The 26540-nt window shown below is 44.9% G+C and overlaps 4 protein-coding genes across 22 annotated transcripts; all 4 read left to right on the forward strand.

The window, feature by feature from the left end:
* Positions 1 to 4769: 4769 nt before the first annotated feature.
* Positions 4770 to 9419, forward strand: LOC136451659 (probable pectin methylesterase CGR2). Of its 2 annotated transcripts, none has more exons than XM_066452347.1 (7): positions 4770 to 5094; positions 5251 to 5434; positions 5526 to 5583; positions 6007 to 6048; positions 7132 to 7500; positions 8315 to 8370; positions 8979 to 9419. In XM_066452347.1, exons 2-7 carry the CDS (start codon positions 5312 to 5314, stop codon positions 9129 to 9131), a joined length of 801 nt encoding a protein of 266 aa, XP_066308444.1. In that variant the 5' UTR covers positions 4770 to 5094; positions 5251 to 5311; the 3' UTR covers positions 9132 to 9419. The 2 variants fall into 2 exon arrangements, with proteins under 2 accessions (XP_066308444.1, XP_066308447.1); XM_066452350.1 differs by having other exon boundaries at positions 4777 to 5094; positions 5526 to 5565.
* Positions 9420 to 15889: 6470 nt separating this feature from the next.
* On the forward strand, positions 15890 to 18592 carry LOC136451660 (uncharacterized protein At2g39795, mitochondrial-like). Its single transcript, XM_066452351.1, has 3 exons — positions 15890 to 16239; positions 17506 to 17891; positions 17985 to 18592. The coding sequence occupies exons 1-3, from the start codon at positions 15961 to 15963 to the stop codon at positions 18142 to 18144; spliced, it is 825 nt and encodes a 274-aa protein (XP_066308448.1). The 5' UTR covers positions 15890 to 15960; the 3' UTR covers positions 18145 to 18592.
* Positions 18593 to 19476: 884 nt separating this feature from the next.
* LOC136451661 (uncharacterized protein At2g39795, mitochondrial-like) lies at positions 19477 to 22001 on the forward strand. The gene is made up of 3 exons (XM_066452352.1): positions 19477 to 19815; positions 21114 to 21502; positions 21609 to 22001. The coding sequence occupies exons 1-3, from the start codon at positions 19564 to 19566 to the stop codon at positions 21766 to 21768; spliced, it is 801 nt and encodes a 266-aa protein (XP_066308449.1). The 5' UTR covers positions 19477 to 19563; the 3' UTR covers positions 21769 to 22001.
* Positions 22002 to 22370: 369 nt separating this feature from the next.
* Positions 22371 to 26131, forward strand: LOC136449598 (IAA-amino acid hydrolase ILR1-like 6). 18 transcript variants are annotated; one of them, XM_066449660.1, is made up of 7 exons: positions 22371 to 22995; positions 23113 to 23201; positions 23746 to 23817; positions 23898 to 24280; positions 24761 to 24872; positions 24955 to 25033; positions 25677 to 26131. In XM_066449660.1, the coding sequence occupies exons 4-7, from the start codon at positions 23926 to 23928 to the stop codon at positions 25833 to 25835; spliced, it is 705 nt and encodes a 234-aa protein (XP_066305757.1). In that variant the 5' UTR covers positions 22371 to 22995; positions 23113 to 23201; positions 23746 to 23817; positions 23898 to 23925; the 3' UTR covers positions 25836 to 26131. The 18 variants fall into 18 exon arrangements, 16 of the variants coding, with proteins under 16 accessions (XP_066305757.1, XP_066305758.1, XP_066305761.1 ...); XM_066449661.1 differs by lacking the exon at positions 23113 to 23201 and adding an exon at positions 23488 to 23608; XM_066449664.1 differs by lacking the exon at positions 23113 to 23201 and having other exon boundaries at positions 23898 to 24051; positions 24097 to 24280.
* The last annotated feature ends 409 nt before the right edge of the window (positions 26132 to 26540 follow it).

The raw sequence follows: 26540 nt of genomic DNA on the forward strand, positions 1-26540 counted from the left end.
CCCGGATAGGAAGGCTCTTATCACGTCGGCGTTGACGACGTTAGGGAGCTCATTGCACTGTCGGGAGAAGTGCCGGATGTACCCGCGGAGGGTTTTGCCGGCCTTTTGGTGATAGTTCTTGAGGTCCTAGGGGTTTCCAGGACATTTGTATGTGCCCTAGAAGTTCCCCACAAAGATCTCCCTTAAGTCCACCCAACCCTAGATGGCGTCGGATGAAAGGTGCTCCAACCACGCTCGTGCTGAATCAGCAAGGAACAGTGGAAGGTTGCGGATAATGAAATCATCATTATCCGCACCGTTGGCTTGACAGGCAAGCCGATAGTCTTCAAGCCAAAGTCTAGGGTTTGTCTCCCCAGAGTACTTAGGGATGTTGGTTGGTGGCTGATACCTTGGTGGGAACACAGCGTTGAGGATGTGATGGCCGAAGGCCTGAGGGCCTAGCAGGCCGAGGCTTGGGCTCCGGTCCTCGCCACTGTCGTAGCGTCCGTCGTGTCGAGGATGATAGCCGTAGCGGGCTCCTTCCCCCGGGTCACCGTGGGCGTGTCTACGGGCGTCGAGGGTGCTGCGTGCGTTGTGGTTATGGCCGAGACGTTGATGTACTGGGACTACAGCGCGCTGCCCGCCGCTCTATGGTGCTTGGTGGCCGGACGCATCCCTAGCGGGACACACCGAGGGGGTACGCTAGCTGGCATTAGGCTCGTGTCGTCGAGACATCGAGCTCTCCGCCTGCTATGCTGTAGCACGCTCATGTAGCGTGCGAATCTCACGGTGGACCCAGCGATCCTCGGGCGTCGCGGCCTCTGGAAGGCCCTGAAGTAGGGCCGTCGCGGTGGCGATGTTCTGTCTCGCACGAGCAAAGCGGGGAAGGGTTTCATCATCGGCGATGATCCTTTGGTTCACATCATGGGCCACGGCGCGTGCGTACCCTCCATCTCCGTGGCGCCTGATCTCCTCGTCGATCTTCTTGTATTCCCAAACAAGCTGCTGTCCGGTTTCATCTATTTCCCGTTTTTGGGCTTCCAGCTGCTCCACCCCTACATGAGGTGGGGCTACTGCTCCCCCTTTGGCTCCATCACCGAGGTTGCCTGCCAGGGTGACCTCCTCCTCGGAGGCGCTTTCGACATGTCTCTCGGAGGTTTCTGCCATGAAGCATTCCCGAGAGGGATGATGGCTCCCCCGATCGGAGTCAGAACCAGAGTCCGACCCCGCGCCCTCCACGAGGAGGCCGTGGAGGGATTCAGTAATGCTTTTGATCATCCCCACGAACTCGCTGTTTGTGGGAAACGGGATCGCGCGCTGGGCCACAAGGTGGCTTACGGTCGCCGTGGTGTTGCAGAGACCGAACAAAAACGCCATCAAGGCGCGCCGTGTGGAGCATTCTGGAGAGAGGGTGATGCGGTGCGAGGCCTCTCTGGACAGCTGGGGTCCAAGGGAGACGCTCGGCTAGCCCTCAAGCCTCCAGTAGCTGAAGTTGGCTGATGGGGGAGACTGGACGGCCGCGTGGGCCAGCGCCAACTCTCCTCCCAGTGTGACAATGAAGTCTAGGTCACCAAAACGCACGTGTGCACCTGGGACCCAGCTGATTGCATGGTTAGCCATCTAAGGCCTAATTTGGAACGCATAAAGGCCCTTACCTGGCGCGCCAACTGTCGGTGTTTCGAACAAACACTGGCTAGTGAATTTATAATTGATGCGCGCTAGGCCCGGATGGTGCGCTAAAGGACACAAGGTTTATACTGGTTCGGGCTAAATGTCCCTACGTCCAGTCAGTTGCTGCTTGTGTTATTAGCACTAAAAAAAGGTTCGTAGCAGGGGGTACAAACGACCGAGAGAGGGACTGGTCCCAAGTCTCTGATGGAATGATCGAAAAGGTTGCCAAGAGCTTAGTCGCTGCTTAGCTGTGTATGAAGTGTCGTGTGTGTTCAACTTATCCGTCCAGAGTTGGTCCCCTTGTTGGAGGAAGCACCTCCCCTTTTATAGATGAAGGGGGAGGCTTTACAAGTGAGAGGGAAAGGGTGCGTATGCTACCGAGCCTTGTTGTTCACGTCTACCAAGCCTTGTTGCCCATACCGGTGGATACCAGATAATGGTAGGCGTCTACAACACTATCGATGCCACTGTAGAATGTCAGGATGGCTACAGAATACTGCTCCGCGTAGGGTATGGTCTCTGGTATAGTGGTTTCGACTTATGAGCCTTGCCCTGCCTTCTTCCGCACGCCTTCTGGTTCCTACGAGCCCCGGTCGAAGGGACGCGGGGTCGGAGTCAAAAGTAGCGCTTTGGGCAAGGCCTTCCGATCGGATAGGGCATCCGGAGGCAGAAGCGAATGCTCCGATCTGGTGGGCCCAAGGGGTCATGGAGAGGGCACCGCTCCTTTGGGACCACGACATAGTGACAGTACACCCGTCATTGTAGAGGGCGCGAGTCTCTTCCTGGACCATAGTGGTTGTCGTATGTCTATGTCGGGTTCCGTATTTGAGGGCTGAAGGCGGCACCTACAATACTTTTGGACGCTGCAATGCCGGAATGGTCTAAAGCGTCCATCCCGTTATACCCTGGCGGTACTTTTCCTATCGTGGCGCAGGGCATGGTCCTTGGTACGGTGTTTGACTCGAGTGTCATGTCGTACCCTGTGCTCATCCTTATGATGGAGCAGGGTGTACTTGTAGGGTGAAGCGGAGTCTACCCTCGGCCGTCGGGCGAGGCGGAGCCTAGCCCTCGGGGGTCGGGCGAGGCGGAGCCAGTCCTCGGGGGTCGGTGAGGCGGAGCCAGCCCTCGGGGGCCGAGCGAGGCGGAGCCAATCTTTCGTCGTTCGGGCAAGAAGCGTAGTAGCGCTCTTGTCTGACCAGAAGCGCCAACGTTCAATGTTTATTAGTTCCACCTCATTGGGTACCCTAGTATTAGGCCCCCGACACATTGAAAACAGGGAATTGCACTTACAGGCCCTAAAGACAAATCTAGCCAAAGCACAGAACCGTATGAAGTTGTTGGCAGATCAGAAGAGGCAGGATTATCATTTCTCGGTTGGCGATCAAGTGTTGCTGAAACTCTAGCCATACACACAATCCTCAGTGGCTAACAGACCCTTTCCAAAACTCGCTTACAAGTACTTTGGACCATATACAGTACATGAGCGCATTGGAAATGTGGCCTATCGGCTTGAATTGCCAGAAGGATCTTTAATTCATCCTGTTTTTCACATTTCTCAGCTAAAGCCTTTCATTGCAGACTATACTCCTGTGTATGATACACTTCCAGTCACTACTAACTTGGAAGCTGTAGCGGCAAAGCCTGAAGCAATTCTGGAGCGTCGGTTGGTCAAGAAAGGCAATACGGCGATTCCTCAAGTCAAGGTCACCTGGACCGGTCTACCATCATCAGCTACGACTTGAGAAGATTACAATGTGCTCAAGAAGAGATTCCCAGATGCGCTGGCTTGGGGACAAGCGGTAGCTCAGGGGGGAGATGTCGTGCCAGGTGACATACAGTGAGCAGGGAAGCCGTGTTATGTAAACAGTTAGCGTAAAAGTATATTTACGTTTTCCAGTGAGACACTGTCGTGTGGGTCCTGATGGTCTGTAAGAGCACATAAGTGCTGCACCGTTTACTGTAACGAGGGAGACATTCATCAGAAATCAAAACACAACCAAGACAGAGGGGTTTACCCTGCCGACGTTCTCGTCACTGGTTCTTCTTGCGTGCTCACGTCGACGACGATCGCCGGCGAAGGGTGTGACAAGCCCCGTCAGTTGGGACGATGGATCTTTGAACGCACATTAATTTTTTTGAACGCACGGATCGAGCCGTTCTTGTTGAAGTGGAAACCGTAGTGGGCTTGGGCCGCACGATTGGCTCTGGTGCGCACATTGCTTTCGTCTCCTCACGTGATGTCACGCGATCATGGTTGGGTTCGGCTGTTGTACATGCACTGCTCTCGGTCTCAGTTTCTCACAAGTAGGCAGTTGGTTTTAACGGTGCTACGTCTCGAATTTTTTTATTTATATTTTCTGTTTCTTTTCAAATTTATATTTTTTATATGGATTTTGCAAATCTATACTTACACCGACGTGTACTCCAGTAGCCTTTTGACATCACCAAACAAACCAACGCTTTGAAAGCTTACCGTGTTTCTTTGGTGATACATTTGAGCATCTTAAATTGCAATCTATTACAATCTGTTTGGATTGCGGCATCGCTCTATCCACAATTTGTTCATCCATCGTGGAACGGAGCCAGGTCATGTAGCGTTTTTTGAGGAATCAACCAGTCCGTCAAATTAAGCTACCGGAGAAGATTATGAAGGATGGGTTGATGATAGATCGCTCCAACTCATGATGCAAACCAAACAACTATTCTAGGTTGGGATATAGGCTCAGATGATCCTGACAAGTGATTTTAGTTTATGCAAACGCAGGGCTCTGAGGCTTCTACATTGGCACATTGACTCAGCTGTGTTTCTTTTCACTTTTTTTTTTTAGCGTGCAACTGTGTTTTTATTTAATTTATCAGTCCGCAACTATGTAAGTGTTAGGTACACTGAAACCTGATCGATGATGCTATAGCAGGGTTACGAATGGCCATTTGTGCGTTGACCAGTGACGAGCAGTGAACATTCTGGACGAGCACGATGGGGTTGGGCAGAAACCCACCCGGGCCGGCAACCAACACACAAAAAGGAAATAGAAAAGACAGGAGGGGCCCACCAGTCAGTGTCCCCCTAGGCCAGGACGCGTCGACGACCGACATCCCCTAACAAAATCTCCTCCTCCCCACCCTCGGAATTCGGGCCGCGCTCCACTAATCCCCTCATCTCGGTCGCTAATGGCGTGCTGATCTGCCACCGTCGCATATAGCAGCAGGAGTGCAGGACGCGCTTTATTCCCCTGTGCGTGAGCTTCAGCGAAGTTAATCCCATTCCCGTGCCCGTGCCGTGCCGTCCCTATCGCGCCGGATCGCCACCCGCTGGCTGCCCCTCCACCCCCACCCCACTCCGCCCCACCTCCGCGCCTCAGATCCACCCCCAATCCGGCAACCCTAGCACCGGGTTCCTCCTCCTCGTCTCCGACCGCCGCCGCGCCGCCTCCATTGCCAGAGGTACCGCCTCGCGCTAGAAGGGATTCCGATCTACGGCCGACGCGGGGCCTTGCGGGCTGCGGATGCATCCCGTGCCGCTGCATTGTGGGAGATTTCCCATTTTATTTCGAATTTTTGTGGCCAATAATCTGAGCGACGCTGTGTTCGTGTGACCAGGTGATCGAGGGGGAGAGAGATAGAGCTTGGGTGGTCGGATTAGGGAGAGAGGGAGGGGAGGATGTCCAGAAGGTCGGTGAACCCGAGCCGGCGGGTGTCGGACGGGAGTCTGCCGTCCGTCGGCGGCCTGTTCCACCCCAAGTCACGCTCGCCTCCCGTGCTCACCTTTGCCCTCGTCGTCCTGGTAATTCTAGCTCTCTGTCTGTTACCCGACTGCTACTGCTGCTAGTTGTAATTTTCCGGATGCTGATGGTGTTATGTGCTCATGTTTGCAGGGTGTCATCCTTCTCATCGCCTACTTCAACAGCGGCTCAGGTCGGTTAAAGATTCTCGGTTAGACTCGCTCACTCAATTTTCCTGATTAATGTTGGATTATGAAAAGTCTGTGCTTGCTACTTGGCGATAGAACATGGCTTGTGACATGTACAAATCAAATTATTTGCTGTAGGGTGGCGAAAGATTTTGTAACTTTTTAAATCAAATTCATCAATTGTTTTGTAGTCAGTACATGGTCTGATAGTGGGGACACGCCAAGCATGCACAATTGCTATTTGGTTGTTAAAAAAGTAATAAATGCATATGTATTATTATGCAATTTTGAAAGCAAACTGACTTGAGTTAGTATGTATTGAATTGACAGCTATGAATTATGACCGTTCTATGTTATTGGCATGTACTGGTTTGTTCCAAAAGACCAAACTAAAGCCAATCAGTGTTTCCTTGTACTTCTAGTTTGACTCTTTCTTTAATGGCCAGGTGTAACTGTTACAAGCAGAGAGGCTGTGACCAGGTCTGAAGGTATATTTTCCCCCCTCCCTTCCACTTCTCTTTTTGGGTGTCAAATCACCTGCTGATGTTATTTCTTTAGTCATCCAAATTTCTGATTTCTCTCTTAAACTTGCTCTTCAACATGTCATTAGACTTGCAGCCTGAAATATTTTTTTTTTGTTCTCTCTGATTACAAGGTTGCACTTGCTATTGTAGTTTGCAATTAAGACGCTCAACTAGTTTTAACAATATATCTTATTCGTGGCTATGTTATTGTTATCTTAGCATTGTTTAGTAGTGCAGTTACCCTAAAATCTCACAGACACAATCTGTATGCTTATCCTTAAGAGCAATATCCTATTGAGACCCTGCATTTATGTTGTTCTGCCTCCGCTTTTGCTGCAGTTGTGTCCTATTTCGGCTGTAGCTGATTTGATGTTTGGTATTCTTCAGTAGGCTATGAAATATCTAGCGCGTGTTTAGTTCCCACCCCAAATTTCAAAAAAGTGCTACAGTAGCCATCACATCGAATCTTGCGGTACATGCATGGAGCATTAAATGTAGACGGAAAAAAAACTAATTGCACAGTTTGGTTGGAAATTGCGAGACGAACGTTTTGAGCCTAATTAGTCCATGATTGAACACTATTTGCCAAATAAAAACGAAAGTGCTACAGTAGCCAAATTTTCAACTTTCACCCAACTAACCACGCGCCTAGTAATGCATTTAATGCTAGTAACAGTAATCAACCTCATGATAAATAGGATCCCCCCCCCCCTCCTCTGAACACTGAAACTCTGCTTTGCCACTATGATTTGGTTCTCTGATTCTTGGTAACTAAACAAAACAGATTTCTTTTTTTTCACCTTTTCTTTTCTCCCATTTGATCAGGAAGATTAGTACCTAATTTTCTACATTAGGTGCATGATTTGTGAAATTGGTTATGAGCGTAATACAAGTCAAACTGCAAGTTGAGTTGCCCAATATTGCAGTGGATAGTAGAATGATTATTTAATTGCTTTATTCATCTTCACATTTTTGTTTCCCAACACGATGATGAGGGAAGTTTGTTCTCCTCTTAATCTCAGACTTTCCATCTACATCTGCAACCAGGTTCTTGCACATCAGAAGTTATGCGGGCACTTCCATATCTTAAAAAGGCATATGGCAATGCCATGCAAAAGGTTCTCCATGTAGGCCCTGATAGCTGTACAGTAGTTTCTAATTTGTTGAAAGAAGGAAAAGTTGAAGCTTGGGGAGTGGAGCCTTATGATTTGGAGGATACTGACAGTACTTGCAAAAGCCTCGTGCGCAAGGGCTTTGTCCGTATGTCTGATATTAAGTTCCCCCTTCCATACCGTCCAGATTCTTTTAATCTTGTTGTTGTGTCAGATGCTTTAGATTATCTGACCCCAAGGTATCTGAACAAAACGCTTCCGGATTTAGCAAGGGTTTCCACAGATGGCCTTGTTATTTTTGCTGGTATGTGTTTTTTCTTGAAATGTTTACTGCCTCCTCTTTTTCTGGGAAAACCCTCATTTGACCTACACATACCAATTGTTGTACCTTTGTGTGGTAAATACCTTTTTTTTTAATAAGTGGCCATCCATTCTTTTTTACTATCGGCAATAAAACACTACTGATTGATTATATTTCTTTGGTTGCTGTTATATTTGAAACAAACCATCTTTTACTTGAAATATTCTTGATGCTGTTTTTCCACGTGTCTTTCTTTAACTGTATTAAGAACTCCATGTATCTTAGCTGTGTGTCTTGAACTAATTGGATTTTCTTTCCAAGTGGAAACAATAAAAAGAAAACATATGGTTGAACCTTAAAGAAGTATGTGTTTCTATCTTAAGATAACAGATTTAAATATGTGATAGCACAACATCAGATGATACAAGGATGAACCTTAAAAGTACTATGTGTTTCTGTCTTAAGATGTCAGATTTAAATCTGGGGTAGTGCAACATCAGATGATACTAACGTCTTGGAGATCAAAGTGTTATCAACTTTTAAGGTGTGGTCTCTGGAGTAGGTAGTTAGGTACATGATTGAACTCTTGTGGTGGGTACTGGAGCTGAAACTTTTCTGCTCAAACAGATCTATATTCCTTTTTGAGTAGTCATTCAAAGTTGGCAATCTGCTAGTAATATCCACCTAGGCCCTGAATAATGCTCTACTCCTGTACTCTTTTTTATACCATTATTTACCAAATGTTTAAACATAACTTTTTGTGGTATACGTGGATGGTCTAGATCATCTGAGAAATGTTTGTTTCATTTCTTTACAGGCAATCCGGGTCAGCAGAAAGCTAAGGTCTCAGAACTACCAAAATTTGGAAGACCGGTATGCATAGATGGTTTCTATTGATAGCATGCAAATTTGTTTTGCATATGACTTAACTACAAGATGTCCAATTTACTAAGCCAAACTTATTGTTCTACGTATTTCCTGTTCATGATACAGCAACACTGTATAAACACTGATGGTCTAGAAATTACTGCTCTAGTAATATTGTTTATATGGCATATTTCAGCATGGATGTTTGACATCTCAAAATTAGATTAGATCTATTATATTGACTAAGGATGTATTATGACGTAATTTGATACACATGTTACCTATTGCCAAGTCTGTTAGTGTCATTGAATATTGATTGCAGGTATTGTTTAGAGCCTTTTGCTTTAGCAGTTTTGTCGTGTTATGGTTTTATTTTATTTTTTGTTGGTTCCACACCGTAGTAGGATACTGTTAGTGCTATTGATGGTTGGTGACTTGGTGTTGATCAGAGACTGTTGGTTGTGCTATTTTTTTGTCTAATCCAAGTATGTCTGTTCCACACCATAATGGAATATACTATGCATACTGAAGGCCATAATCTTTTTGGGTGAAGATTTTTCATGACCGGCAAATTAGATTCATTCACTGAAAAAATCTACCTTGTTTGTCTTCAGGCAAAATTGCGGAGTTCTTCATGGTGGACACGATACTTTGTCCAGACTGGCTTGACAGAGAACGAAGGGCCACTGAAGAAATTTGAAGAGGCTACATCCAAGAACAAATACAAACCAGACTGTCAGATCTTCCACCTAAGTTCGCCAAGGTGATGCGCATCCACAGCACCTGGGATTGTTGTCACACCAGTTTTGTAAGCAACATCTTTGCTTACCCCCCGTTGACTTGCTCATCTTTCATGTGGAGGAATCGTCACACAAACAGAGACAGCCACCAGCAATAGGTTAGCTTATGTAGAGAGAGAGAGGCTTCGACACTTGTTGCTAGAAATTCATTCTGGAAACTAAATTATGTGTTACCAATGATTGCAAATTGGAGCCCGCTGGGTTATATATATGTAAGGACTTTACGCTGTTGTACTACTCTGCTATCCATGGTGTGTCAGGTGTTCACCGAGCCTGTAGCAGTTTTGTTTTTATTTGGCAATTAGTGTCTAATTATGGACTAATTAGGTTCGAAAGTTTCGTCTCGCGATTTCTCACCTAACTGTGCAATTAGTTTTTTTTTCGTCTACATTTAGTACTCTATGCATGTGCCGCAAGATTCGATGTGATGGGTACTGCACAAAAAATTTTGGGAACTAAATAGGCCCTAAGTTCTTGATGATCCAGGAGGGGGCTATTTGGCCACTAGCTCCTTGTCTGCACCTAGATAGACTTAGTAGGATGTCATTTTCAGTAAGCTGGATGATGCTTCAAGTTGACCCATTCTTTCAGATACGAGAGAAAGATGGTCTACCAAATTCCGGATTAAACCTCAATTTGTTGGCCCAATGATAAGTTTTATGGTGAAGTTTCAATCGCAAGTTTCACCTAACGGACAAAGGAACGGATACATGAATGCATAACAAACATCACTAGAATTTGTCCTAACGTCAGGTAATTTGTCCCTTGTCCGTCCCCAACCTGAATATATGTGATGCATACATATATGTATGCATCTTTTTCTGTGGCCCTCCTTTTATTTCTTCAGCGAGAAGCCCATTGGTGCGGTTGTTTAGGCTGCGTTTAGTTCGTGAAATGAAAATTTTTGGATGTCACATCAGATATTTTGGGATGTCGGAAGAGGTTTTCGGATACTAATAAAAAAAACTAATTATATAGCTCGTCTGAAAACTACGAGACGAATTTATTAAGCCTAATTAATTCATCATTAGCGCATGTTAGTTACTGTAGCACTTATGGCTAATCATGGACTAATTAGTCTTAAAACATTCGTCTCGCGATTTCCAACAAACTGTGTAATTAGTTTTTTTCGTCTATATTTAATACTCCATGCATATGCCGTAAGATTCGATGTAATAATTTAGGGTAAAAATTTTTAGAAACTAAACCGGGCCTTGTATACGGAGGATTGGATTGGTCTTCCTCGTCTGTCCTCTCCCCAAGACCAGAATCTGAAACCCAGAGCAACACCGGATTTGCCACCAGCAGGGAGCAGGCAGCAGGTACCAAAAAAAAAAAATCATTTGTCCCCACCAACTGAGCTGTTCCCACAACCAATATTCCAGGCTACTGCCTAAACTACTCCATCCTGTATCCCTGTGCCTCCTGATAAATATCAGTTTCCTGACCTTCAGCTTCAGCTCGTCCAGGCACATATTATCCATTCCTCTTCTTCCAGATGCTCTGATTGACCATTTCCCTCGTGTTCGCTTCAACTTATCAGCCGGTTTATCAGCTAGAATTTATAGTATTTTTCTCTCATAACAAAACAATTTCAGCAAACCGACTTTAATATCAGCCGAACATATCTTAGGCTGTATTCAATCCGGTTGTTCTCCCATACTTCCTCTGATCGAATTGATTAGTCAAAAAAGTCCAGAGCACATCTCTGTCTCGCTAACGCTAATCAATCGCCTTTATAAACCCCTCGCAGAGTCGAAGCTGCACTTGCACCAGGCCAACCAAACACAGGGGGGAACAGAACAGTAGTCGTTGGCCTGTTGCCTTGGTTTTGGAGTTGTTTGGTGAGCCACAGAGCGGAATCATGGAGGGCCTGCTGCCGTTCCTGTACCGGGCCATCCTCCACCTCGCCAACGGCGGGCAGACGCCCATCGGCAACCCCTTCCGCAACGAGTCGCCGCCGGAGTCGCCAGCGCCCTACTACGTCCGCCTTGCCGGCGCCGACGTGCCGGGCTTCCTCTCCTCCGCGGCGCGCGGCTACTACGATCGCTGGTGAGCCCGATCAAATCATCGGCCGGCTGATGGGTCCGATACGATACGAGGCGTGCGAAGAAGAAGAATTCTCGTGAGCTCCTTCCTTTAGTTGCGTGCTGAGTATGTGAGTCCTCGTTGATTCTCCTCCCTCTTCTTCTTGGCTTCTTGGAGATTCTCCCCCATCCTTTGCTCTTTGGAATAAAGGCATGGTGGATGGATGGATGAGGTCCAGCCGTCCAGGGGGCCTTTGTGAAGTTTGCTCCTCTGCATCTTGTATATACGTGATCAGTTGGGTGCTTGCCAAATTGCAGGCTCTCAGCCATGGCGAATATGAAACTGCTACTGATATGTACATGTTTGATTGTTTGTGATAGCAATTTGCAATATATCAGATCAATTAGCCAAGGCTTTGTGAAGTTCTTGTCCTCCTGTGTATGATCTTCTGCTACTGATTGGTCCTTTTAATCCGAGGCCTACTTTTCTTTTCTTTTTTGTCGCGGGGGAATTGGGGGAGGAGAGTTTTCCCCACCTGAATTTTGTTTGCCCCTCGCGGTCCGCGGTAATGTTTACAAGATGTTTACATTTCTATAATTGCTTTGTAAGGTAATTTTCTTTTTCTTGTTCTGCAAATCGATATATCATTTGATCAGAAGTTTTTTTTAGAACAAAGACCTTTGGTTCTGCTTATATTGAAAGCAAAACGGGTACTGCTAGGGTTCCAGCTTACGATAACAGTGTGAACTTCATAGCCACTCAAAACCTCTCATCCTCCCAGAGAAAGCAAAATACCAGAAAGAACTACAGAAAACAACAACAACAATAACAACGTAGCCTTTCAGTCCCAAATAAATTGGGGTAGGCTAGAGTTGAAATCCATCAAGAGCCCCAAGTCACGGTTCATGCATTTTAATAGTTGCTTTCCAAGTACTCCTATTTAAATATAGATCTCTGGGTATATTTCAAGCTTTCAAATCTTTTTTTATTGCCTCTCTCATGTCAATTTCGGTCTTCCTTTACCTCTACTCATATTATTAGCTTGGCTTAGGACTCCATAATGCACTGGTGCCTCTGGAGGTCTCATTTGGACAAACCTCAACCGATATTGGACAAGCTTTTCTTCAATTGGTGCTACCTCTAGGCGATCACGTATATCATCGTTCTAAACTCGGTACATTCTTGTGTGACCGCAAATCCATCGCAACATACGCATTTCTGCAACATTCAGTTGTTGAACTTGTCAAATATTTGTAGGTCAACATTCTGCTCCGTACAACATAGCCGGTCTAATCGTCGTTCTATAAAACTTGCCTTTTAGCTTTTGTGGTACCCTCTTGTCACAGAGAATGTCAGAAGCTTGTCGCCACTTGATCAACCCTGCTTTGATTCTATGGCTAACGTCCGCATCAATATCTCCATCCCTCTGTAGCATCGATCCCAAATACCGAAAGGTACTCTTCTTAGGCACTAATGGACCTTCCAAACTCACGTCTCCCTCCTTATGTACAACTCCGTCAAAGTTGCATCTCATGTATTCGGTTTTAGTTCTGCTCAATCTAAAACATTTAGACTCAAGGGTCTGCCGCCATAACTCTAGTTTCTTATTTACTCTGGCCTGACTTTCGTCCACTAACACTATATCATCAGCGAACAACATACACCAAGGGATATCCCCTTGTATGTTCCTGGTAACCTCATCTATTACCAAGGCAAAGAGATACGGGCTTAAGGCTGACCCTTGATGAAGTCTAATTTTAATCGGGAAGTAATCTGTATTACCATCGTTTGTTCGAACACTAGTCATAATATTGTTGTACATGTCCTTGATGAGGGTCACGTACTTTAATGGGACTTTATGTTTGTTCAAAGATCACTACATAATATTTCTTGGTATCTTGTCATAAGCCTTCTTCAAGTCAATGAAAACCAAGTGGAGGTCCTTCTTCTGCTCTCTAAACCGCTCCATAACCTGTCTTATTAAGAAGATCGCTTTTGTGGTTGGCCTTCCGGGCATGAAACCAAATTGGTTTGTTGATACTGCGTCGTTCCTCGCAGGCACTGCTCGATGACTCTCTCCCATAGCTTTATAGTGTGGCTCATCAACTTAATTCTCCGATAATTAGTATAACTTTGGATATCTCACTTGTTCTTGTAGATTGGTACCAATACGTTTCTTCTCCACTCCTCAGGCATCTTGTTCGATCGAAAGATATTGTTGAACATCTTGGTTAGCCATACTATAGCTATATCCCCGAGACATCTCCACACCTTGATTGGGATACCATCAGGGCCCATCGCTTTGCCCCCTTTCATCATTTTTAAGGCTTCTCTGACCTCCGATTCTTGAATCCTCCGCACAAAGCGCCTGTTAGTGTCAATTTGGGTTTCATCTCCATTAAAGTGGCTAAGTTTTTATATTGGCTCGTCACACCTAACATAACCCTCCTCCTTTATCAGAGCTTATGACCTGCTATACTGGGACACCAAAGACACCCCATCATAGGTGGAGTTACATAAAACAAAAACATAAAAAGAGAGCCTGCCACGCTCGCCTAACATGGAACAGCAACGTTAGTAGCTCTTGATCACCACGCTCGTAGTCCCTCCTAAAGTTTCAGCAGCGTGTCCTCTAACTCCATCTGGTCCTTGACCTTGAGCATCTTCTTCCACTGTTTTCAGAAGTGCCAGAACTTTATAAGCAATGGATTTAGGAGATTTGATTAACTTGCTATTGAACACCCAATCATTCCTGTCTTCCAAATACACCAGGCAACACTAGCCAAAATGAAAAAAATCACGCTCTTAGATCTCTCAACCTCTCCCGAGTTAAGCATATCCTGAAAGTTAGTCATCGAAATAGGTCTTTGCCCCCATCTTAAACTAACTCTAATCCAGACCCAAATGACCTGGGTTATATGGCAATTATAGAAAAGATGATCTCTAGTTTCCAACCGTCCACAATATTTACAAAATTCTGAATGCTTGCTTTTCCTTATCTTCGGTTGCTCTCCTGTCTGAACCCTGTCATGCCACAGCATCCACATGAAAACTTTGATCTTCAAAGGCAATTTAACCTCCCACAAATCTCTCATTCTTGTATCCACCTTTCCAGGGTTGACCATCAGTCTATATAAGGATTTACTAGAGAATTTACCTGAAGGTTCCAGAGTCCAAATTACGAGTCGCGGTCTCCTCGCATTGCCCAGGCGAGGGTACGACTTGCCACTGACACCCTTTTCCAGACCCTGCATAGAGCAGGCGCTCTCTGCACTGGGTATGCCCTTTTGTTCCAGAGCCCAAATTAACCTGTCATCCTCTTCTGTAATCTGCACAGCCTCTAACACCTCTTACATCTCACTTAGTTCAGCTATTTCCTCAGGGCCTAGATTCCTTCTAAGATCCAGCTCCCAGCCTACCTCAAACATCTTAGCCTCACTGAGCTCCTCCTAGATAACCTCTTAAAGCTTATTGGTAACCCAAGGTACTTCACTGGGAAGTTGCCAATTTTGCAAATGAAAGCACTAGCAATTCTTATTGTGTCCTCTCCTATTCCAATTGTGAAAACCTCAGACTTATGATAGTTGATCTTCGTACCAGAGATCTCCTCATAACAGAATAAGAGGAACTTAAGATTAGCAATATTGCTCTCTGTGTTTTGAATGAAAAGCACCGTATGATCTCCTCATAACAGAATAAGAGGAACTTAAGATTAGCAATATTGCTCTCTGTGTTTTGAATGAAAAGCACCGTATCATCCGCATATTGCAAATGTGTAAGCCCACCTTGTACCAGGTGAGGGGTGACCCCACTTATGACACCTCCGTTCGCGTGCTCTTAAACCCGGTTTGATCCGCTTCTTTTTTCATCCGGAGCAGTGTTTTTCTCTCACAAATTCTTCCAGCATTCTTCCAAACCATTCAAATTTCTCCAGAATTCCTCCAAACGAACAGTCCTAAGGGCTCTTCTTGTCTGAGCCCCTTATAGCTTCTAAAGTACTGACCCAGCTCACCATTAAGGTTTACCGCAACTCTCACCCCCACAAACAGATTTCAAAACCCACTCAATCCACCTCTCATCAAATCCTTTGTTTCTCAACACCTCTTCCAGAAACCTCCAACTGACTTTATCATAGGCTTTCTCAAAGTCCAGTTTCAGATTAATACCACTGTGTTTATTTCTTGCCATCTCTCGTGCAGAACTTCATGTATCACAACAACCCCATCTAAAATGTATCTACCAGGGACAAAAGCAGACATTTGATCAGAAGTTCGCACTTCAGAGCATATCATTTGAAAAGTAAACCAGCATGGATTGTGCCTGATGGAAGCTGCTGGCAGCACTACACGAAAAAGAAGAGAAAGAGAAAGAAACATCCCGTCGATTCCAACTCCAGATACATGGTTCCCATATAAAACCTTTTGAAGACCCAGATCATTTTCCTTAATAAGGACCAAAAGCTCAACTTTCAGAAGTCGAATTCCCATACGAAAGTTGTTCACTTTCTTGAAAGATTCTCAACAATTTTTTTGGCTTTCGAGTTACACTAATTCAGTTCTTCTACCAAATTTACAAACACCGTCTCACTGACGTGTTTGTACTGTCACTTCTCACTGACGTGTGGGCCACACAAACCGGCAGCCCATGCGCATTCTGCTTCTGCCCAAGCAATAAAGCCGTCCAATCCAAAACCCAAAGCAAACCCCTGCTCGGCTTCTACTCCCTCTTCCTCGTCTTATCCCCTCCTGCGTCACTCACCTACACCGCCATGGCCTTCGTCTCCGCAACCGCCGCCGCCTCCGCCTCCGCCACCCTCTTCCTCTCCGTCCTGTCCCCAGATCGCAGCGTTGGCGCGTGCGTCTGCCCGCGGCGCCGGCAGCCGTTCTCAGCTCCGCTTCACGCGGCGAAGGGCCCCAACTTGGCGCCGGTGGTGTTGGAGAGCAAGGCTAAGGGAAAGAAGAAGAAGGGGTCCGGCGCCGGAAACCTCGCCGGAGCCCTCGACGTCGAGATCAGGGAGGCGCAAGAGTACCTCGACAGCGACGAGCAGGTGACTGTGGGCCCCTCGTGCTTTGCGACTTGAATTGTTCAGTTTCCGTCGAATTATGTGGTAAACGTAAGTAGTGGGGATTTCGCGAGTAGAAGAATTGTATTGGGCCGTATTACGGTATTAGAGAGAAATTTGTGATGGAGAGAGATGGCAACTTTACTGAAATTTGTCATGTGTTATGAATGTCTGCGAATGATAGGTAGGAATTTATCGCTTCTGCTCACTGAGCTCAATACTCGTGCTAGCTACTAATTTACCACTACTTTGAAGATCCATCTATAATTTGGTGTGTTAGGAAAGAGCTCAATTCACAACAGGACCTAACAGCCTTTTTTTGTGGGTAATCTGACCACTTAATGCTGGCATAAACGGTTTGATTAATAATAACACCGAGAGTTTTCTAGTGACTTATGTACTATACAAATGGAGGAGGTTTATCTCCTGAAAGGAAATTTTAATACCTTGGTGGTAGTGGATTAAACAATTTCGTGTTCTTACATGGATAATATTTCCATCTGCACAACTCGGTATCAAAATTCTGCAGTCGTGGTATCTATATTCTGTTAGTGGAAATCATACTGCAAATATGCTATATGAGTCAGTCAGTGTTCAGAGCTGTTTTGTTCCTTGCATCTGTTATTCACTGTGTTCAATCATCCAGATTCCTGACTTTCTTGCATTTGTTTTTTCTCGGATGTTGACATGAATATCCACTGAAGAGTCTAATTATATAAGTAAACCATCTTGTCTTAGGTATTTTCTTTTCCTGTGTTTCATGAACATATACATGACCAATAAAGCATGCTGCTGGTACTTCTTTGAATGAGACTGGCTCGATACCATGTTGCCTCTTCATTGTATAATGCAAAAGAAGCCCGCATATATTTTTTTTATCATTCTTCTTCTGAACAGCTGCAATCATTCAGCTGATGTCAAATCACCCAATCATTCTAATGATTTTTAGGGACTGTGACTTCACAATTAGTGGGACCAAAGACCAATGATTGAATTTGTTGAGAATTCGGCTTCAAGTTTTGAACTACTTTGAGGCTCCACGTGAGAGCAATGTTCAAACTGACATTGAGGTTGACTGCTTATCGGGTGATGCACAGTCCTGAAAAGACTTTGGGCAGATGTTACTTTCTGCAACATTTGACATTTAACATAAAATTCTCTTTTCTGGTTCCACCCTACTTTGGGTCCTTGATTTTGCAAATATATAAGGTTGTTAGCTTAGCTATATTCATTTTTTCCTTCTTTTGTCAGGAACCTGTTCCAGACAACTTCCCATTTGAAATAATTGATGAAGATGGTATGAGCGTGGTTATTTTGAGAAGGGACTACAAGGATGAGAAGATTGAGGTTACTGTCAGCATGCCTAATTTAGAAGGAGGCCCTGAATTTGATGATGAGGATGGTGAGGGCGATGGTGAGAGTTCTGCCAAGGATGATGAAGAAGCAAAAGAAGATGATGAGAGTGCCGGAGATAGCAGCATTTCTCTTAAGGTGGTAGTTTCCACAGACTCTGGCCCAAAGCTTGAGTTCACATGCACAGCCTTTCGTGAGGAGATCACCATTGATGATATGCTAATAGTAGAGAGAACAGACGATGATGGAGAAGAGAAGTTCCCTTATGAGGGCCCTGAGTTCACGTAAGCAATATCAGTTTTTGCGTGCATTTAAGTCCTGTAATAATGAAATGCAAGATACTAATCCACTCATTTACTGGTTTGTTTGTATTGCAGCGAGCTCCCTGTGAATGTTCAGAAAGGCCTGTTCAAATACTTGGAGCAAAGGGGGGTAACGCTGTCGGCTACCAACTATATGCACAACTACATGGTGACTAAGCAGGCTCAGGAGTACATCCGGTGGATGACTAAGCTGAAGGATTTCGTCAAGCAATGAGGAACGACAGTTTTGGTAGAGCCTAGCCTTAGCATGTGTTACAGGCTTACAGCCTTACAGGAATACTATGATTACACGAAATTGGTTGCACTCCAAAAAGGAGAATCGTATCTGCCTCAATGTATTTGTATCAGCTGGCAAAACAGGAGCAAGTAGATTTCCAGTAATGTTTAGTGGTGGCAGTTAGGTATTACGATACATATCTGTCTTCCTGTTAGGCGTGTGCTCTGAAGAGCTTTATCCTTTAGTGTCTACGCTAGTTGGTTTTACCTGTTTTCTTGTTGTTTAGCAAGGGTTGCTGTTGCTGTAATGCGTGAGTGTTAACTGGTATCCCCAGTTGTAAAACTCTTAGGCCCTGTTTGGTTGGGCTTTTGGCTTTGGCTTTTGGCCCCAAAAGCCAAAAGCCCAACCAAAGGGGCTGTTTTTGGAGGGTGCTTTTTCAGAAGCAGCTGCTTTTCCGTAGTTCATTTTTGAAAGCTGGTTTGACCCTGCTTTTGGCTTTTGGCTTTCTGCTTTTCGAAATTGGTGGAATAAAAAGCTCTTCCATAGTTGTTTCAAGAGAGATAAAGATAAAAGGTATATTTTATACTTGTTTAACCAAACAGCTTTCAGCTTTTCTACAGCCCACAGCAGTTTTTCCACAGCTCACAGTCCACAGCAGCTTTTTCCCACGGCCACAGCTCAACCAAACAGGGCCTTATATGCTTTCTTAAAAGCAGATGTAATCTCCTTTCCCAAAAAAAAAAACTAGATGTATGTTGGTCCTGTTCGCTTGTTTTATGAGCCGTACTATTTTAACGAACGAATGGTGTTTTTCTCTCACGACAAATCAGTGAACAGTACTTTTAGCCGGGACTTTTCAGCCAAGCGAACAGACCGTTGTCGAATTCTGGTGGCTGCGACAGTGCGATGAGCCTGTCGTTGTGCAGAAATGAGGGCATTCTAAATCTTGCTTAAGATATCTGTTTTGTTTGAATAGTGTGGTGAGCTTGAGCATATACTTACTTCTGGTTTCCGAGGTCATACAAGTTCGAAATCCAGTCAAATTCGTTGTTCAAAAACCTGTACACGTACACATGATAACTGTGACGACTTCTTTGATTGGCACTTGACAGAAACCAGACATACTTTGGACTCTCAAAACTTCAATTTATTCTTAGTTTTTTTTTAAAAAAAACTGATTTTTTAAGATGCTAAAACAAATCTGAAACATCAGTTCTTTCTTGTTTCCCAAGAAGTACAGCCTGGGCGTAAATCATGGAATGGGAGACTAGACATCAAACCGACAGATGGGTCCCACCACCGCTTCTTCTTAAGCCACCCCGCGCCTTTACAAAACTCCCGGCTCCTGACCCCTAAAACCCAGAAAACCCTAGTAGGCCTTCACACGCCGCCACCGCCGCCTCCTCCTCCTTCGCCATGGCCCTCTTCGCCGCCGCCCGCCGCGCCGCGGCCTCCTCCGTGCCCATCCTCCTCCGCGCCTCCGCCTCCTCGGGGTCCCACCGCAGCGCCGCCCTGCACCGGCCCCTCGCTGCCGCCGTGGCGCGGCCGAAGCCCCGCGCGATGCCGTTCTCCTCGGCGCCCGCGACGAGACCCAGCTCCGACGCCGAGCTACTCAGCGTCATCCACTCCGAGATCAAGTACGCCGAGGACTGCGACGACCACGACAGGGTAAACGAGCAGATTCCCCTATCTATAATGTGTGCATGTCTATTTTGCGATCTTAGAGTAAAAATCAATCCTTGTTTGTTGCACCCAGATCCATTGTCACTGTAAATTCAGACACGCGACCGGGCATATTATGACCTGTTATTAGGTAGATTATTTGATGACCTGTCATTTATTCTGTTGCACCTGCTGTGAATTGGAATCTGATGGGTCCTCCAAAACGGAGGACCTTAGGTAGTATTGTTGTGTTTCTATTTTTGGTCAAATCTATATGCTCATTCTGTGATTGGTAGCGTTGATCCTGTACTCCTGTTTCCACTTTATTCAATGCTCGTAATTCTTCTGCACTGAGGCAGAATTTGGGCTGTGACATGCCAGTTTCCATCTTCAAATTGTGATACTTTTGGCACACATAATCTGTTATTCTTAAATGCCCTTATGATTTTAATTTATTTCGATGCCTTTGTTTATTCAGTGACTATATAAATATAATATACCCATCCTATAGTGTTTTGTACACTTGGGCAGTTGGACCTCGTCCTAAGAAAGTTTTTTTTCCTGTAGCTTCACTGCCTTGAGTGCCTGGTTTCTTTAGATTCATCTGCCGCTTGTCCTTTGTTAATTTGTTGTTATACTGGGTTTCTGTTTAGGGAAGCTGATGCATGCTTGCCACTACTTGGAGTGGTTGTGTATCAGTATGAGCAGTGTGGTTGGCCTTGTGGTTCCAATCTAAGCATCCATGCGACCATGGCGGCTGAATTAGTATTACTCTCTGGTTGCAAGGGAGCAGAAAAATAGATAAATTAGATGCCACTTTACCCATTTACAATACTCTCCTTTTCAAATTGTAAGTCATTTGGCTTTTCTAGGTACACTGCTTTTGCTATGCATCTATCTATATGCTATGTCTAGATACATAACAAAAACTATGTAGCTATAAAACCAAAATTGATTTACAATTTGGAATAGAGGGAGTACTTTAGAATGCTTAGAATATTTTTATTTTTGTTTGATTTGATACTATTTGTTATTTCTAATAGCTACATGGTAGGATAGAAGAGGAGTCAGCCTTTGTAATGCAATGCCTTACTGGTTTAATTCAGCCATATATGATTTCTGGTAATCAAAGATGAAATGGAGTTTGATGTGTGAGCCATCCTGTGTGAATACAACATGATGGCAAACATGTTGGGGATCAATCAGCCTGTTCTTATCTTGTGTAGAGAACATTGTCTTGTCTGCCTGTTCATTTTAGTAGATTTGTTTTGTGGTTAGGCTCTCATCAGTTCATTTCAAAACAGGTTGAGGAGATTCCAGATAACTTCCCTTTCAAAATCAGCGACGAGAAGGGGACGAATGTAGTTACCCTTAAAAGAACATATCAGGGTGAGCAGATTGAGGTCGTGGCTCACATGCCCAGCCTCGTCACTGGAGATGAGCCTGATCATGACCGTGATGGTGAGGACGAGGGTGAGGACAAGGAGGGAGATGACAATGAGGAAGACGAAGGCCAGAAGCCCGAACAGTCCAGCGTTCCTCTCACAGTCACTATCTCCAAGGGTGATGGCCCGGTCCTTGAATTCACCTGCACTGCCTATCCTGACGAGGTCCTCATCGACTCCTTGTCCGTGACACAGCCCTCAGGGGATGATGAACATGACATGATTGCATATGGGGGTCCTGATTTCAAGTAAGAAGAAATACCTAAGCCAACTCATTTTTCGTTTTTTGAGTGTTCAAATGCTTTAGCAAATCGTTTTATGGCGCTGACAATCTACATTTTCTTGGATGTGCAGTGACCTTGATGAGAACCTGCAGAGGGCATTCCACAAGTACCTGGAGCTGCGTGGCATTTCACCAATGACCACAAACTTCTTGCACGAGTACATGATCAACAAGGACAGCCGTGAGTACCTGCTCTGGCTGAGGAAGCTGAAGGATTACTTCAAGCAGTAGAGATCTACACCATCGCTATCAATTCCCAGGCATCAAATGTTCTTTGCACATTGAAATTAGAGCTCAGGATTAATTTTAGATAAATATGAAAGATGCTTGTGCACTTACATGAACTTCTTAAGTTCGTTTTTTTGGCTATGGTTTTAGTGGTATGATAACGACCGGTTCATCTGCAAGTTGGAACCAGTATGTTTTGGAAAGGTTAAGTAGGATTGGAAGTCCAGTTTCTCAGCTGTCTCTAATGTCAGACATGAAATCTTGGTGAGGGGGTGGTGCCCGCGTGATTGAAACCGTGTGATTGCCGAGCAGAACTCAGCACGTAATGCGAATGCGTGTTCACTTTGTGGGCTCGTACATTTGTGAGTGATTCAGGTGAATTTGCGTGACCTGAAAACGTCAATACCGTGCTGGCCTAATGCTTGTCCAATGCATGCGTTGGCAACTTCTACTAGTTGATTAATACGCCCTCTATTTTTGAAAAATAATGAAACAAGTACCAAGTCTTCTACAACTTAAAAAAATAAAACATGAATATTTTTTAGGCGCAACATTTTTTTTGATGTAACATTTATTTTGGTTCGTCCGTATGTTCATGCCTGCAATCCCGCACCCGTCGCTCTCTGGGTCTGTCTTCCCCTGCGATCACCGCGAGTCCACGCCGCACAAAAGGAAACCGCTCCTGTGATTCCTCCGCCTGCCTCCCCATCGTCGCCCACCCGCAGCTGGCCGCGCCGCCGCCGCACCCGCCCGCAGCTCGCCGCGACGCAGCCCACGCCCGCCCGGAGCTGGCCGTGACGCCGGCCGCGCCCACCCTCCTTGCGAGTCCAAAGCTCCCCACGACGGCACGGCCCCGTGGCCGGATCCAGATCGGAGGTACTCCCCACTTCCCCTGCTTCTTCGCGTCACAAGCGACCCCGGACCCCTCACCGGATTGGATCTCGCGCTTCGTCGGTGCCGGTGCCGGAGATGATGTCGTCATCGTCGGATGCGGCCGTGGCGCTGGAGCTGCAGGAGTCCGAGTGGGAGGAGCTGCGGCGTGAGGCGCGCAAGCTGGAGGGCGACCTCGACGTGAAGCTCTCCTACGCGCGCCTCGCCCGCGACGAGTTGGACGCCCTGGGTGTCGGGTTCCGCCACCTGGTCATGCGCACCGACGTCGTCGCCACGCTTGGCACCGGCCGCCCGCCCATTGTCGTGCTCCGGGCCGACATGGACGCGCTGCCCATCCAGGTATGTGCCTGCGTGGTGCGTGTGCCAACATGTACGTGTTGCTCGTGCTACTCATCATTGAACTAATCTTTTCGATTTCTCTCTTCGTCTGATTCAAATCCGTTTCCAAAATTTTAGGCGTGCTAACAAAAGATTATTACTACATAGTACCATAAATTATTCCAAGCGTGACAAATTATTAATTTCCTGACGATTCATCCGCGGAGGTGCTTGTTTAATTTTGCCAATTTGTTTTCTTGTCCGTGATAGCATTTTTACTTCAAACATGGTGGCCGTATCTTTTAATCTGTGTGCTTATAAGCCAAGAATGGAAAGACACCGCCCATTGCAGTAGTTGTTTGCATTGTTTCTTGTGTAGGATGAGCAGGGAGATTAGGTTTAGTGTATCTAAACCTGGGAACTGCCATGGAGTTGGGTTTTTGACAAATTTATTAATCTGCGAGATACGGAATTGCATGCCCTTTTAATTCTTCCCATTCTGTTCATTTCCAGGAGCCCAATTGAGCCTACAGTGCACTTGTATTGTCTTTTCGGCACCTCTGTGACATGAGCATGGCCTACTGCGCCTGTATTATCTTTTCGGCATAAAAAAAAGAAAAACATGACGCATTAAGTGAGATGTGATCTCTATTTGCTGTTTTGGAGGCCAAGATATCATACCATGCACTTGTATTTTCCGTGTCTTATTCTGTGGTCAGTATCGTAGTTACTGTAATTTTAACCAAGGATCTATTTCTCATCTTATTTCAGCGAGCAGTACTCTAGTGAGTTATCAAAGCCATCGGCATACTGTGCTCATGCTCTTCATGCAAAGGCCGAAAAGTGAGTTTTCTCCTCTTCTTCAAAATCACCACATATTTATCCGAGCTTTGAGGATTGAACCAATAGAACATGAGTTGCAGGTTGTTTCACCTTACTACTTTGAGGTAAATGCTGGGAGTACCAAAAAATCACCCATCCGACTACTTTTTGCTGGAAAATGGAAATAGTCTGCATGATGTATTGAGGGCATGGACAAATGCTACATTAGACATGTTGTGGTCTGCAATACGGAAGGTACAAAATGCTACATTAGACATGTTGCGGTCTGCAATACGGAAGGCAAAAGGCCCAGCACCTCAAAAGAGAACATTCAGATGCAAAGCCTGCAAAAGTTTGTTATTCCTCCCCTCATCCATACCTTGCTCAGCTTGCTTAATTGCTTTATCTTGCACACTCCGCATTGGGAAATTTGCTTTGTTTTGTGATTCGTGTCTTGAGTCCATGGGGCTGAGAATAATAGCAGGTAACCTTTGTAACAGATATGTCCATTCCATTTTTATTAAATTGAAATATTTTTTGTTGTTTGATTTATATTACCAGATATCGCTGTAGTGTTAGCATGGGCGATATACTATACATTTTCCAAATTTCCTGACCATGTGGCCGCATAGAGTGTTCCGTTTTTTAAATTTATTGTTTGGTATGATCTTGCAGAAACTGACTTTATTTGTACAGTTCCATAAATCCATTCACATGTTAGATAATAGTAGAACAATTTTGTAGCACCATTTTCCATGTCTATCATCACTGCACTTTTCAACTGAGCACCTAGACTTGACACAACTTTGATAACAAGTATGCCACTTTGAGTTATGATAATTACTATGTTAATTTACGAGATTATATATATATATATATATATATATATATAGAGAGAGAGAGAGAGAGAGAGAGCTTGAAACTTGAAGAGCTTGAATTGAATCCATAGTTCAATTTGATGCAGTGATGCAGTTGTCAGTGGAGGATTTTGAGAATAAAATTCAAGTAAACTCTGCTTCTCCTGACCGCTGCCATTGGCATTTCCCCCTTCTGCTTCCCAGTTGTGAGAGCCCAGAGTTTGTTTTCTTGTGCTTTGAAAAAAATGATGCTTTCACCTGGTTTTAGTCGAGAAGTTGATCCCTCTATCTCTCCATGCAGGTCTTTGGTCCGAACATTTGTGCTTTCCTTAATATACGCGTGCCTCTGCTGGCCCACCCTGTTCGACGGCGGCACGATGGTATTTTGTTTTTAGAAATTTCCAACAACAGGAATGCTTTAGATGATAATTTGGAAAAATAAAAAGTTGGATCAGTTATGTCTTTCGATGTTTGATGCCTTCAATAATGTTTGTTCTGGGAGTATCTTTTTGTCTGCGATGGTCTTACTAAAACTAGTTATTTGAGTAGGAATTTTGGATCGAGAAGAACAAGGGAGGTTTACATATTCTCTACCTGGGTTGACCGGATAATGCATTCCATATTTAGCTATCAGTTTTCCTTATAACATGTTTTGTACATAGGCCAGAGGCTCATCTTTAGCAGATAACACTGATAACCGTCTAATATAAAGACGACAATTCCATTTGGCACTAATGCTTCATATCAGTATATGAGGATGAAAGGAGATTTTGGACGAAAGTGTCTGTGGACTATTGTCCTTACAGTAGTAGGGTAACAGGTTCAATTGTTTGTTGTTATATCTTGCATGAGTATTTTTTTTTGGAATTATTGCTCAAGATATGGAAGTGTCAGTTTTCTGCTTGTTCTATACACCCTTGCAGTTATTAACTTGCACTGGTAGGATTGTGCCTCTTCCCCTGTAACTCAGAACAAGACGAGAAAGTGCTGACATCATTTCTTCTTCTTGCTCGACACATTCAGGTACTGGAGGTTTCGCAACAGGTCATTGGAGTTCAGGAACACCTTGTTTGGCTGTGGCTGAAATCGTGTGAGAGATCTCCTTACACCTTCAATCTGCTTCAGGGCAAGGAAGCCAGGGTTGTTTGCTATGGGCTTCACCAATCAGCTCGGCACTCTTAGGCTCTCCCTGTTCATAACAATCTTTCTAGGACACTAGATGATTCCCCATGGTCTTGCAATCACACAATTAGCAATGTACTCAGTTCTAAGTCCCCCAGGTTAATTATGATTTAGCATTTTTGCAGCGCTTTGGTTGCTGGTGCCTGTTGGTCCTTATATTCTAAGCCTCCTAGCAAGGAAATTAAAGCCAGAACAACATCTTGGGCGGGGAACACATGATCTGTTTTTTCCTTGGAAAGTGTTTTGAGATATTGTATGCTTTCATAATCAAAGATGGATGCATATCTGAGTTAAAAGATGTATGCATATCTGGCGGCTAAAAGCTAGACTTTTGGCCAAACCAACAAGGAATCTGTACTGGAATCATCGTTAGTACCTGTTTACAGATGTTTGAATTGCTTTGATTCTATTTTGGTTTGGCTGTGGATTTATTTTATTAGAGCTTTATCTCTCGACCATATATGAGATGGATACTTCTTTTTATCCCCTTCAAATGCACAGTTCCACTAAAAGAATGCATTGGTACTCTATTTCTTCAGTAATAGTCAGCTAATGTTTGATTTTCAGTAAAAATTGACATAATCTGCTCATGTTTGATTCCTTGCCGGTTGTTATTATTTTTAATTCCTTAATCACCCGTGCCTCTTCATCTCTTGTGTCTTCGTTTGGTTGTTTTCATAAGCATATCTGAAATGCCGTTACGGC

Source organism: Miscanthus floridulus, chromosome 5, assembly GCF_019320115.1.
Source record: "Miscanthus floridulus cultivar M001 chromosome 5, ASM1932011v1, whole genome shotgun sequence".
NCBI classification, from domain to species: Eukaryota; Viridiplantae; Streptophyta; class Magnoliopsida; order Poales; family Poaceae; genus Miscanthus; species Miscanthus floridulus.

Coding starts and splice junctions, on each gene's coding strand:
- LOC136451659 (XM_066452347.1), top strand. CDS start 5,312: ATGTCCAGAAGGTCGGTGAACCCGAGCCGGCGGGTGTCGGACGGGAGT. Junction 7,501..8,314: donor TGGCCTTGTTATTTTTGCTG/GTATGTGTTTTT, acceptor ATTTCTTTACAG/GCAATCCGGGTCAGCAGAAA. Junction 8,371..8,978: donor TACCAAAATTTGGAAGACCG/GTATGCATAGAT, acceptor GTTTGTCTTCAG/GCAAAATTGCGGAGTTCTTC.
- LOC136451660 (XM_066452351.1), top strand. CDS start 15,961: ATGGCCTTCGTCTCCGCAACCGCCGCCGCCTCCGCCTCCGCCACCCTC. Junction 16,240..17,505: donor ACCTCGACAGCGACGAGCAG/GTGACTGTGGGC, acceptor TTCTTTTGTCAG/GAACCTGTTCCAGACAACTT. Junction 17,892..17,984: donor TATGAGGGCCCTGAGTTCAC/GTAAGCAATATC, acceptor TTTGTATTGCAG/CGAGCTCCCTGTGAATGTTC.
- LOC136451661 (XM_066452352.1), top strand. CDS start 19,564: ATGGCCCTCTTCGCCGCCGCCCGCCGCGCCGCGGCCTCCTCCGTGCCC. Junction 19,816..21,113: donor ACTGCGACGACCACGACAGG/GTAAACGAGCAG, acceptor ATTTCAAAACAG/GTTGAGGAGATTCCAGATAA. Junction 21,503..21,608: donor TATGGGGGTCCTGATTTCAA/GTAAGAAGAAAT, acceptor TTGGATGTGCAG/TGACCTTGATGAGAACCTGC.
- LOC136449598 (XM_066449662.1), top strand. CDS start 23,926: ATGCTGGGAGTACCAAAAAATCACCCATCCGACTACTTTTTGCTGGAA. Junction 24,281..24,760: donor GGGGCTGAGAATAATAGCAG/GTAACCTTTGTA, acceptor AATTTGATGCAG/TGATGCAGTTGTCAGTGGAG. Junction 24,873..24,954: donor CCCAGTTGTGAGAGCCCAGA/GTTTGTTTTCTT, acceptor CTCTCCATGCAG/GTCTTTGGTCCGAACATTTG.